Genomic DNA, 13995 nt, shown 5'->3' with positions numbered 1-13995 from the left:
AGGTGCCGCCGCCCGCTCGGCGGAGCGGGAGGAGCGGCCGCCCGTGTCTCCCACGGCGCCCTGCGCCCGCGGAGCGCGCGGGGCTGCGCTCCTGTCAGCGCGGCTCGTCTTTTGTCTGGTTAGTAAAAAGCCGCCCTGCGCGGTTTGAAGGCCGGCAGCACGCGGGGCGGTGCTCGCCGGGGGTCTGGCCGGGCTGCGCTGGGGGTCGGAGCCGTGTCCGAGCGGCTGGGCGCGCGGCTGCCCGGCCACGGGCGCTTGCCCGCTGCGCGGGGACGGCGCGGGAGCGGAACGGGCTGCTTGGAGGTGGGAGCGTCACGCGTTAACAGGCGGGCGAGGACACCTGAGCCTGGAAGAGAGAGCTGCATGTCTGGCCTTAGCAGTGCCCAACTCCAAAGGTGCTCTTATTCTCGGCGAACGGGTTGGAAATCGTTTTACTTCTTCCCGTGTTTTGTTTTTAATTTCACTTCATCATCTCAGTGCGTGGTGTGGAGACAGGTATTTTGTGTACTAGCTGTACAGGTGCTCTAGCATGGAGAGCTTTAGTGTTCATTCGGTGTTCAGGTGAACTCTTAAGTTTTGTTAGTTTTGTTACTTTTTCTTTTTTTACTTTTTTTTTTTTTTTTTTTCCTCCCTGGTGATTCTCTTTCTGATAACACTGTTTCATACAAGAGATTCAATGCTGCTGGAAAAGCCTCTTATTCCATAGAGCTCTGATGACAAATAAGCTGTGCAGTTTTGTGACTGGTTTTATTTATCAGTATCGTGGGACGCGTGTGTTCCTCTAAGACATAAGCCTGAGGAAGGCCTGTCAGTGCTCACACTCTGTGCATGCTGCTGTCTGATAGTTGGTTATCAGCTTTATATAAAAATAAGGGCTAGTAAATAAGTGTGACTCATTTATAAGTGCATAAAAGTAAAACAAAAAGTTGGTAGTAAGGCTGCTCACTTTGCAGTTACTCCTATATGTAGTTGATTATTGAGCCTCAACTATTCCATAGAAAGATGGGGTGGTAGTTTGGGGTTAATCAGAAGTTCAGCTGTATTGAGAAAATAAAGATATCCTTAAAGATCTAATAACACAGGTATAAAGTACATAGGGAAGGTTTGCTTTGATATTCCAAAATGTTGGATTGCTCTTTTCTGTCTCTCTTTTTTTTTTTTTTACCTCCTCAAAAACAAATTCTAGAAAAAGAAAAAAAACCCTTAAGAGGGGAAAAAATCTATTAATAGACATGTGCTAATATTGACAAAGGTAGAATATTCACCCATATTCTTAAAACTGTAATTACTACATGTTAAGCTGTTGGTTAAACTGAGTAGGTTCTTCCTGATGCTATGGGTCTTTTATTTTATTTTGTGTTAAATAACTAGCCTCAGATTTATTTGATTCCTAGAGATGAGTATTTCTTCATTATGTGTTTTAATTTCTGGATTTTTTCAGCTAATGGAAAAATAGTAACAAATCATAAGTGTTGTAGTATTCTGAGTCAGTTTAGATACAATATGAGAAGTGAAAATGCTAATATTAGAGAGGAGCAGATAAGATTACTAGCTGCAGTTAGATCAATAGTTGGGACTAGCAGCAAAGGTAACTGTAGCAGATTGCTGCTTTCTGCTGTGGACTTTCTGCAGGGAATAAGAGTTTAGTTGTGGTCACATTTATCTGTGGTCAAGTCAAAATTGTCTCTGATTTTCTTTTTCCTTTTGCTTGCTTGGTTTTGTCTGCAATTTAACACAACTAGGAAGTTGGGTGTTTCCAAAATAAGACTAGGGTATTTGCAGATGGTTTTGCAGCTGTAGTATCTGAGGGGGCTGGATATCCACTATTTGGGTATTGTAACACTGCTTAAGTAACATGAAACTTTCTTGTGCTTAACTGACAGCCTTCATTCTGTTGGCTGATTGGTAAAATAATATTTCAGGATGATATGAAATGCTAAGTATGTTTGAAATGTGTTGCTAACACACACCGTTTAGTAATACTCTGCATTATCTTGTTCTCCCCATCTTGAGCCTATTCAGCAACATCTTGTTGCCACCTGCATTTGCTCAGTAAGTGCTACAGTCTGGGCATAACTGTGAATTGAATATGAAACTTCTAAGAAAACTTTCACTCAGCAAGTGTTTTGTTGTGGATGCCTTTAGTTTGAAAACAAGCTAGTAGCATGAATGAGAAGGAACTGTTTAAATGCAGAATATTATGTCATTTGCTGTTGGAAAAAATTGAATTAAGCTCTGTCCCATAGGAGGACCTCTGTTTTTGACCTTCCAGGGATGGCTGCTCATCTTTATTTTGTTGTGGGGAAAACTGAAAATGCAGATAGTGTGTTGAGAGTGTGGAAGATATGTTTGTTGAAAATTGGTGTAATACAAGTGATCAAAAACTCCATGCTGCTCTTGAAAATTTAAGTTGTGGTTTACTTTGAGAAGCTACCTGTGTATGATTGAGAGAAAAACTTCAGGATTTGGGAAGATTCGTTGTTTGAAGGTAGGAATGTAAGGAAATGCTCAGAGAGAAGTTTTTTTTTTATGTTTCGTTGGATCTTGAAACAGGCTAAGCTAACTACCTGTCTGTGGTACGTTGCCAGGACTTGCATCCTGTTATGGAGTATGTAGGATGTAAATACTTATAAATGACAGGCTTGTAGTAATGTGTCATGGTATAGAGCCAAAGCAAAGCTAACCTTCCCTCCTGCCGTCTCCTGGCCTCTGCAAACTTCTAGTGTTTGATTGGGATCAACAACAGAATAAAAGAATCTGGCTTGCTTTTTTTACAGAAGTGAGAGCACAGTTGTTCCTCTTTCAGCCCTTTACAAAAGATACGGAAATACAAATGTACTTTTTTAAAAAAATTGTTTAGAGTGTAGATAGCTATTTTTAAAGCAGATAATCTTATTTTACCTGATACTATGTCAGCCAAAAGCTGTGAGTAGTCACATCAAACTGGATAGTGTAGTTTTTACAGTTGTGTGATTTTTTTAATAATTTTGTAATTTCATTTCATCCCCAAACTTTAATAGGGTCTAAGGATGGAAGTGCACGAGAAGAACTGCTTGTAATTACTTTTTTCTTCCATCCCCCATCCGTTCTCTTTTTAACTTCATGGAAATGGAGCTATGCTCTACTCTTTTTACAGTTTAGGGGAATGGATTCCTTGTCATACTGGGTCCTTTTGGGTTCCAAGACAGAGTAATGGAAGGATGACTCAGTGAATACTTACTACAACAGTATGCAATTTAGTCTGGAAATGCCAAAATGTAGGTTTGTATTATGACAGAATATAGTATTTTGAATTGCAGACAAGATAGGAGAGGAGAAAAAGGTGTTCTTGTCTTCCATGAAATGAAAGTGTTACTTATTTTTTTTTCTCTTAATGGATAGCATTTTCTCATCTCCCCCTCTTCAGCTTTTTTTTCCTGCAGGAAGCTTTTGGATGTATGGGGTAATCAGACTAGCAGTAGTATCTTATTACACCGAAATGAGAGTATGACAGAGGGAGAAAAGCAGGAGGAAATAGAAGCTTGGCTGACACGAGAAGATGAAAAAGACAGGTGTCCCCGAAGGTTTTCATTTCCTAGGTTAGTGTTCTGAAGTTCCCAAGTTTGTGACACAGATTGTAATTACCAAAACAGACAATGCTTTTGCAAGCAGAACATTTTTAGATGGAATGTATTCCTATTTTAACATGAATGGAATCTGATCTTTCCTCCCTTACTCCATTTTGCACTGAAAAAAGTTCAGTTTTCTCTCTGCAGCTGTATGTTATAAACCAAAAGAGATATTTGCCAGGTAAATTCTATAGCAACACTTCAGAAGATTTTAAATAGTTTTTTTTTTCTAAGAACATCAAGGATATCCTTGACTGTTATCTCTTATTTTATTGTGGAGTATGTTTTGCAGGAAAAACTAATCTGTTACTTGTAAAATAGTCTGAGAAAGTGTGTGGTTTTTTGTTTTTTTTTCTCTTTTCTCCCTGCTATTATTCTGGCTGGCATCATAGGAAATTCCAGTTATTTCAGTGATACTGATGTTAAATGAAAATTGGAAACAGTAACAAAGCAAATAAGAATTATTGGCTTGTGCTCTAAGCACTGAATGAAAAGATTGTTTTGCATTTAGTGTTTTCATTGCAGGACTTGGAGTGTTTCCTGTCCAGGGGTGACAATGATAGGTCTGGCTGTAAAAATGAAACATTTGGCTGAACAAAGGGTGATATTGGGCAAGAGGGATTATGTATGAGAGTTGATACTTTTAGAATATGTGCAGGCCAGCTGTGTTCCAGTATTTGTACATAGCTTTAATTGGACTGTGTGCCTTTATAATGAATTAGGTGTTGTTATTTATATGTTGTCATTTTGTAATGAATTAATAAATTTAAGTAAAATATTTGAATGTTTAGGAAAGGAAGAACTTTTGCATTGCTGTTAAAGTGTATATGAGTTGGCATATACAGCATTTGGGGTTAGTTTAGAAAACATAGCTTTCCAGCAGTTGATGACAGTTGATCTGCCAAAGCTTTAAATGTATTTCTCCACCCTATTTGATGAGATGTTTAAATGACCACTTCATTGATGGTGGCTGAAATAATAAAAGGCTTTGAGTACTAGGGGCAAAGTTCGAACAAAGTTAATCTGTGTAATTGGAGGTGTTTCATTGAATACAGGTGATAATATTTGTAGTTGAGCATTTGTAGTTTTTATTCTGACTAGACAAGAGATAAATAATGCATACTTAATAAAAAGACAACCTAATTTCATAGTAATTTAATTAGTAGATTTAATAAAAAGACTAACTAGTGAAGTTATGTGGTTTTTGGAAGAAACTGAGCATCTCTGGGGAAGCTAAAACTTGCCAAAAAGCAGATGTCAGTATTGGAATGACCTCCCACTGTTACCTCGAGATTTACTTCTTCATTTACGTCTTCATTTTCTACCAAGCTGCATTTCTGTCACTGAAGGCTGTAAGATCATAAGAAACTCTATTATCCTTTATCTAATTGTAGGTAAGAACTGAATGTCCAACAAAAGACAGTGGGCTTAAGACAGAAGAATTATACAAAAGTCATGATTTCTGATAGCAAAAAAATATATTGAATATATTGGGAAAAAAAGAGATCAGTGACTTCAAATAAGAAGTCAGAACATTCTGGAAGTGTCAGTATAAATATCTTAGTCCTCATTATCTTACAGGATAAATACCAATTACGGATCTTAAGAATTATGTTAAAACTTTTTTCACTGGCAAGAAATATCTTCCAGCATTAGTTACTTAGGGAGAAAAGCGTTCAAATAAACATTATAGGGTTTAATTGTATCTCTCTCTTTCTTTTTTTAATATAGCTATCAAGTGCAAATGCTGTGTATGAGAAATTCTATCGACAGGTATGTATGTTTTTGTTAAAGATGCAAACATTTTTACTTTCATAAAAACAGAATATTCTTTTGCTGCAGTCTTCAATATGGCCAGCAGTGTGTAAACTATGGAAGTTCAGAAAAAACAATCTGCTCTAAGATATATTTTTATAGTGTACTTTATAGTAGCTGACACTTCCTTGACATGTGTCACTGGTATCCATTATATCATTTGTATTGCTTTGCAAGTGTAACAGACTTGGCTCTTGTGATGAAGTAAATTTTTGCTACATAGTATGCTCTTCTGTTGTTTTTTCCCCACTCCTTTTATGAATGAAGCTGAATTGTTTTAACTATCCTGTTAGTGCTATCAAATCTCTTTGAGTATCCTCAGAGGTTCTGACATCCTGCTGTAAGGAGTGAAATTTGGATGGAAGGCCACTGACAGAAGGACTATGAGTCCTTCCAACTCGACCAATAGATAAAAATTATTCCATTTTATTATTTGTATTCATCACCTGTTTTTTATATTTAGATTTAGCAAAGATGCTTCGAATATATTAAATCGGTATTTCATACCATGTGCATAATATCCATTTCATACCATGTACATTATACAAATACACAAAAACACCTTTAAGTAAATGTAAATCTAAATGATTGTATAAAGCAATTGCACTTTTTTAAAAAATAATTTTTGAATAACTTATGAAGCAGTCTAGAAAACCTGATAGGAGGTCTTTTATTTTCCTTCCTCTGTGAACCTGTTAAAGCTTCTGTCTGCTTGTTGTGTGATGGGATATATTGTTTAAGACTTTTTTATTTAGAACTTCTGGATCTCTGTACTACAACGTAGCCATACCTGCTGTGGAGAAAGAAGCTGTGACATCTGCCAACACTATTTTTGAACTGTGTTTAGGGAATTAGCATAATATGCTGATACTCATATACATAAAATCGGAGATAAAATGTATGAGCCGGAAAGTTTGAACTTTGTCTTCTACTTTAAGTAGAAGAAGTCTTTTTTTCTACAGTATAGAATAGTATTTTTGAAGTTTCTGAACAAGAGGAGAGAGTTTAATCAAAATCAGTTTGGATCCAGAAACCAGCTTGAAGAAATAGGAAATAGTTGTCACTCTTACAGTTATTTTCTTTCTCTGACTCAATCTGAAGGACAAGCCCAGTATATGTCTATCTCCAGGAACTGAATTAAAGGCCTTAGGAGACTCCCATGTTATGAAGATTATTACAAGGTCATGAGAAAGGACAAGAGACTCATTTTCTGCCCATTAGGCTTCTTGGCTTAATACTATTGACTCTTTCTCACTGACTTGCGTAATCATCCCACGAGCCTATACATTTCTTCCTTCTGTTTGCAATTGCTTAACCCTTGAAATCTGAAGCAGAAGTTGGATATGGAAATTCAAGCATAAGTATGGTGCTCGTTCCCAAGTCACTTAATATCTTGCATTTGTGGGAATATGTATAGCCTAGTACTATAAAGTGCTAATATAATACTATTTTTTGTACATCAGCCTGTCATTCCTTTGCAAGAAAGGAGCTTAGTATCAACAATTACTAATGTTAAGTTGAGCTGGTGGACCTGATTTCCACAGGTTGGCTTTTCTGACTTGGCTCATGCGAACTTCTTTTTGAAAGCATTTGTACTAAGAGGAACCCTTGAAAGATGTGTCGAAGACTTCTAGTTGCACTAGATTCCTTCCCTCACTTCTGTGAGAAGGTAGCAACTTCTAGAATAGAAATGCTGCAAAGATATTCCCCATTTCTTTTGGTGCTGGTAAGAGTATGTCTTTTATTAGAAGCATAAAAGAGCATTCAATACTCTTGCTCATTCCATGAAGAAATTCATCACCTGAAATAGCTCTAATGCTTAGTACTCTTCCAGTTCTGTCACCAGCTTATGAAGTAATTCATCTTGTATTAAGCATTGCAAAACACATACACACACACACACACATATTTCTTTGTGACTGGGAAGATTGATTACTTGAAATGCATTTGAAATCTTAACCTCTTAATCAAGATTTTTTTTCTTTTAAATAAAATGTTTTTCTGTGTTTGACCTCTAGACTTGTCAAAATAAGGTGAAGTTAAAGTATAAGCTTACATAAATGATAAAGTAGTTGGCAACTACTGTAATGCAGCTCAGCACTTCAGCAGTGCGTATACACTGCTATTGAATTCTTGAGGAGTTTTGAGTTGATGAATTATTGATTGTTACCTTGTGACCTAAGGATATCAGGTACACTCTTTCAAACAGTCATTTCTGATTTCACAAAAGAAAACTTGTAACAGCAAGGTTGTCTGCTGGTGCAGGTATGAAAACAGTTTGTTAGCTGATCAGAGAAAAATCTCTACCAAACTGACAAATTACTGGCAAATACAGCAGTCTTCTCAGTGTGACAGTGCAGAAAACTGGCTTATGTTTGCAGCATGTTGTAAATACCCCCATCCCAGCATTCAAGACTCAGTAGTTCATAAATAAATTGAGATTTGCCCTTTAAAAAGTAGTAATTAAAACTTAGAGAATTAGCTACACAGAAAGAAACTGTGCACATATTGAATCAAATAAGCCTACCTAAATCCCTCAAAGTCACCTTCCTCTGGGTTAAAGGTGAAGAAAATAGATCAGTGTAGCCACAGCCAATGTTGTGCTCTGTGACTTTCCTGAAAGAGCAGAAAATCCTCAAGGCTGAAGGTTTTTGGTTTTTTTTTTTTTTTTGGACTGGATCCTAATGTTTTTAGGCTTATGTGATAGATAACACACTGCACCAAGAGGGGACTTGCTGCACCGTCTCGGTGACTTCTTCCCTAAAACACAAACAGTTCTTCCATACAGGCTGAATTTGGTATTTAGAAATCTGAGCAGTGAGTTAATTACAAGGATAATTACTGAAGAATGTATAATTTTATTGCTGTGATCTGAGAATCCTAAATTATATGAACCAACTTCTCCCAATTAAAATTATATTGCATACATGGAAACTAAGATCCTTTCACTTTAATATTAAATGTTATTTTCTAATTTGATTTTGGAGCTTTTTTTGTGCTTTTAGAAGCAGGAAATATCTATTGACAGCCTTCATTTACTGTAGCATGTTTTTGAAATGAGGAATTATCAGGGCCTCTTATGTAGTTGTTTGAAAAACTAATTACCAACACATCTTTGGGAGTTCTCTGCTTTGAGAATCTTGCACGCTCTATCTTTGAACTTTGAAAGGTTGATCTTTGTTCTACACAAAATATCAAATACAGACTTCGATTTAACAAAATTTTGAGACTACAAGTGATGCTTTCAAACATAGACAAGATTTTTTGCTGTATAGTCCCAACACTTGCTCTTCTAACTGAAGCACCAGTTTACCTGGTCCTTCTCAGGCTGTTCTGGGAACAAGTGTGACTTAAGGTTCAACAAGTACCCATACTGCAGAAGTGAAAAGAGATGAAAGAAAAAAAATAGTGAGGAAAAACCAATGCTTGCATCAAATTCTTCTTTTACTCATTTTAATTCTATAGTTTCTGTTTTGGTTCTTTATCTCTTTCCCCTCAGGAAATGGGGAAAGTAAATAACCTTTGCCTCTCCTGTTCTTCACAGTGCCATGTCTCAAATTTGTCAGAATTTCAGGGCATCTCTGTCCGTTATCAATTTGAAGACTTTATTTTTGAAGACGATATAATTTTTGAATATGAAATGCAAGCTGTAATTTGGTCTTTAGATTTCACAGCCTGTACAGCTTTCTCTCTGGTATAGTAAACTTGGACTGTCCAACCAAAGATGCCCTTCTTACTCTTTTTTTTCCATGCTACCTGTTTATGATTTGTTGGTCTAAAACATTTCCACAGTCCTCATGTCCCACAGTCCTTGGGACTAGTTCTGAGTTTAAATTAACAATGTTAAATGTACAACCCCTTTCTGTGCATTTTTTTTGCTCTTCTTTAAGGAGCACACAACTGTCTTTTTCCTGTTCTTGTGTATGTGACACGAGCTTTACCGCTATTCTTTCCATTTGAAGATATAGTTGAGGTACTGTTTCCTTTCAGGAGCTTGAATAGTGATCTCTTTTAATGACCTCTCTTTGGATCCAGAGAAATGTGTGCTGGTAGTTTGGTATTCTGCCAAAATTGTGACCAACCTCAGTGTGTAAATGAGCTTCCCTCTAGAACAGGGAAATGATCACTGTAAAGCGGGATGGGAAAGGATATCTTCAAGTAGAACCTCCTTTTTCAGAATATAACTGAGCATTTGGAGCTTTCTAAGATGGAAGATTAAATGTAATCCAGCTGTGGGATTTCTCTGCCTCTACAAGTCAAATGTTTGGTAGGCATCAAGGAGAAAACCTGTAATTTCAAAGGACTAATTAGGGAAGTTCAGATGGTGACCTAATGTGAACAAGTTCCTCTGCTTTATAATTTGGGAAAGTCTTGGGTTTTGTCTGTACTTGAAACTGAAGAACTTGAAATCTAGGCATAATCAAAAGTTGTAGAGATGAAGCTGCAGACATTTGATTTGCTTGCCTATATGTTAGTGTTTTTTCTCACTTTTAAAGCACAATAAATTTAAATTTTTATTTAACATGACTTGTGAGAGGAAGTTTGTGCTGAGATATTAGCTTTCAATTTAGGAGATTTGGGGTAACTTCCATCAGCCCCAAACTGCATGGTCTTGGCAAATTTCTAATTCCCCCATTTTCTTAGTTGTCTGCTGACAGATGACAATAATAGTAATATTCTGGGATGATGATTTGTGGTATTTACTATTTACCGTAACTTAATTGTAATAATTTTGCTGGAATGCTATAAAACATTAGAGTGTAAGAGATAGTTGGATATTGTGGTAGACTAGATATCTTTAAAAAAAAAAATGACAATGTTAAATAAGATGTCCAATTTCAAAGCCTGTCATATTAATGGTAAATAGTTCAAAAATGTGACTTCTAAAGTAAAATTCTTTTTAATGAGTGTCCTTAAAAAAAATCTGAAGATTATTCAGAAAGTTGCAATTAATTAAAGCTTCTCTGATAGCTATTTGAGAGCATGCATGCATGAAAAAACTGCAGCAATTCAAGTCTTAAATTGTGATGCAATGTTTTTGTTCTTCTCCCAGGTTGATTCTGCTAACACTGGAAGAGTGTTAGCTTCTGATGCAGCTGTTTTCTTGAAAAAGTCTGGATTGACAGATTTGGTGCTTGGAAAGGTATTTGCTGAATTAATCATCATTTATTTAATCATCTTATCTCTTGCTTCAGTTAGTATGCTGTATAAATTGAAGTGGTCCTACAGGATATATAATCTTCCCTTGCCAGGTACCTCTCTGTTATAGAACATCTTTGTGTTCTCTATTTTTAGATTTGGGACTTAGCTGATACTGATGGCAAAGGTATCCTGAACAAACAGGTAAGATGGTCTGTGTGATGAATGAAAGCCTTTCAGTTACTCCAATTATTAGCAAACCTTGAAATAAAATAAATGTTTAAAACTCTTGTTCAGAAGGACAATTTTAAATCGATATATTCTGAATTCTTTTTTTTAGAACATATATTTTCATTTAATGGTAAATAACAATAAATTATACAGCCTTCAGCTACCTGATCTATCTTTTATTTAAGTCATTAAAGTGAGTCCCTATGTTGCTGTGCAGTATAATATACTGGGAATTAATTTAAAAACTGATGTACTGTATGCTATATTAACATGAAGGTACCTTTCTGTTATCCTGGAGGAAACTTACTGTAGAAATATAAATTCCAGCAGAAGTACTTCATCTTTAACATTGCTGTTTATCTAATTTTGATGGATTACATAGCAGAATGCTTTAACTTGAAGCAGTTACTCTTTCTTAGTTGTGGGTATGACCTATATGTCAGTCAGACTTGTCTATTAATTTTGTGTGTTATCTGTTGAAAAGCTGTAATGTGACTTGTGATATTTGATGGTTTGAAGCATGAATACTTAAATAGTGACTCATAGAGAGCTGCTTCATTCAATGACAGGAAAAGGAGGTTCTATAGCATTTTATAAACATTTTCTTGAAACTTTCTCTGACTGATACCTCTGTGCTGTCCTTTTCTTCCCTCTTGCTTCAAGCACTGCCTTTGAGATCAACTCAGTTCCTCCAAGATAAACATATGTAATTGCTACTTTGCTCTGCCCTGGAAGAACTGAGTACTGAAAAATTAGAGCTAATTATACTAAAACACTTAGAGAAATCAGCGGTCAAAGTGCTCAGTTCCTCCAAGAGGCAAAACTTGTAATTACTTATTCCAACTTTGTGACTCCTTTTGCAACCACTTGCAACCTTTTGTGTGTATAGCAATACAAAAGCTCAAGAGAAGCTCATTCTTTGGAAATCTGAATATTTTTTATGTGATAATCTTTTTTAAAATCTTTTTTTTTTGGTAGGAATTTTTTGTGGCTTTGCGACTTGTAGCATGTGCACAGAATGGATTGGATGTTTCCCTGAGCAGTCTTAACTTGCCTGTTCCCCCACCAAGATTTGTAAGATTTCTTTTTTTAATGGGAAATTTCAATTAATAATAACTGCTTTTAAGTGAACATTTTAAAACAATTTTTTAAGTAAATATCAAATATTTCTGAAAGTGAACACCTAACAAGGTGGGGGAGAGGGCCATGTGGAATAAGAATAAGGTACTAAACATTCTAGTGGGGATTTAAGTGTCACATTGTGTAAAATTAGCATATATAATGTATATTTTAAAAAATATAAATATGTAATATAGATGTTGCATATTCTATGCTTAATGGAATAAGAATTTTAAATTTCTTCGTCTTTGATATCCTTGACTGCGATAAAGTGGTTAAAAATGCAGTTCTGGCTTTGAAAATTAGTGCCCCCTTAAACCGGGGAGTGGTTGGAACCATTTTCCTTATGTGTTTTTTTTGTGTGTTCTGTTTTTCACTAGACTGATACCAGTAGTCCTTTGCTACTCAGTGGAGCAGCATCAGCTGACGTACCATGGGCTGTTAAGGTAAACTGTAGTATGTAAAGATCAGGCTATCAGCTACAGTCAGGTGGTTTAAAATAAAACACAATTCTTCTTGAAGAAAAGTGTGACGGTGATAGCTAAAATTCATCAAGAATTCTTATATATAAAATTAATGGCTATCTTTAATGATGAATTACCATTCATGTCAAATCTGTAATTTGGCTGGTAGAACTTCTAATCTGATTAAAAACACTTGTCACTTGTGAAATCTCTTCACTGTGGGAATCTTGTTTTATTGGAAATAATCTTCTGAAGCCTATTAAGGTCATTGAAGACTAAATCTCTTTGGGATTTGGATGAGTCTGACTTATAAGAAATTCTCTGTTAGGCATTTTTCTGTAAATTATTTTTATTTATACTGTAAATTATTTTTATTTATACTGTAAATTATTTTTTATTATTTTATAAAATTAATGCTGTTTAAACTTAATGCTATTAATGCTGTTTTTTATAGGTTGTGAGTGTGACTAGGCACTACCTTAAGTAGTATTTGTTTCTTCTGCCCCATGCAGCTTGAAGACAAGGCCAAGTATGATGCTATTTTTGATAGTCTCAATCCTGTGAATGGACTCTTGTCAGGTGATAAGGTGAAACCTGTGCTCCTTAACTCAAAACTACCAGTGGATATCTTAGGACGGGTAAGAATGTGTTCTTACTGTGTTGTTAATTCACAAAATCAAAACTACAATAAACTCTGTATTCATTCAAATTTAAAATCTGTAATAATAAACCTGACTACTAACTATATTAAGCATTTTGCACCCTTTTGAGCAATCGTTACCTGTAAAAATATGCTTAGATGTTTTGTTAATCACCTCTCACTGTAATGCGTCTGTTTTGTGCACACTTTCTAGGACAGAGCGCCGTTAACCCTCTCGTTCCCCTTTTCTTTTACGCAATGTATATGAATATATGTTTCTGACTGAAAAGTAATGCTGACTGAAAAGTTTAGGCAAACATTTCTACAATCTCCTTTTTGTTGTTAGGTGTGGGAATTAAGTGATATTGACCGTGATGGGATGTTGGATCGAGATGAGTTTGCGGTTGTAAGTACCTTGTTCATCTACATTTTGGAATTGTGAAAGCCTAGGGCTTGATATGGGTGCATTGTGTGATTTTTTTTTTTTTTTTTTTTTTTTTACAGTTTGGTTTCATTCAATGTCTTTATTCAAAGACCTGGAATCGAACACTAATGTTAGTTAATATTCTTGTCAGTTTATTCAGTTAATCTCTCACATTTCACACCAATTTCTTTGTGGGCCAGATGATCCATTAAAAACTTAGACTTGTGATCTGTTATGCCACTGATCTGTTACATGTTTTCACTGAACAGCCAGTCTTAGCTTAACCTTTAATGGTTGTGTTCTTGATGCCTTGAGATATCTTTGAGGGTTTTAAGTATGAATAAACTCTTTAGAAGTTCACAGCAAGTTAAAATTTGAACACTGCTTATGACCAACCAGATGAAATATCCTTATCTAGTGCTTCCTACCTTGTCTTTCCCCCAGGAGATAGTAGGGAAAGAGTAGAAGACTCTTCCTTTTGAAGGCTGCCTGTAAACTTTGAATGTGATAGCAACCACACATTAACTTTTTCTCAAAAATTTCAGCTGTTTTCTA

General features: G+C 35.8%; 1 protein-coding gene across 2 annotated transcripts in view; it reads left to right on the top strand.

Moving 5' to 3' along the window:
* Positions 1-13995, top strand: part of EPS15 (epidermal growth factor receptor pathway substrate 15) — a 45329-nt gene that overhangs the window by 317 nt on the left and 31017 nt on the right. For both annotated transcript variants that reach the window (XM_026034059.1, XM_026034065.1), the window contains exons 2-8: positions 5340-5381; positions 10477-10566; positions 10719-10766; positions 11772-11867; positions 12293-12358; positions 12889-13014; positions 13363-13422. In XM_026034059.1, the coding sequence (XP_025889844.1) occupies positions 5340-5381; positions 10477-10566; positions 10719-10766; positions 11772-11867; positions 12293-12358; positions 12889-13014; positions 13363-13422 (528 nt within the window). The remainder of the gene's footprint in view (positions 1-5339; positions 5382-10476; positions 10567-10718; positions 10767-11771; positions 11868-12292; positions 12359-12888; positions 13015-13362; positions 13423-13995) is intronic.

This window comes from Nothoprocta perdicaria, unplaced genomic scaffold (assembly GCF_003342845.1).
Source record: "Nothoprocta perdicaria isolate Ctin4 unplaced genomic scaffold, notPer1 scaffold_0, whole genome shotgun sequence".
Classification (NCBI taxonomy): Eukaryota; Metazoa; Chordata; class Aves; order Tinamiformes; family Tinamidae; genus Nothoprocta; species Nothoprocta perdicaria.
Note: the sequence above shows the minus strand (reverse complement) of the source record. Positions and strands in the feature narration are given on the sequence as shown.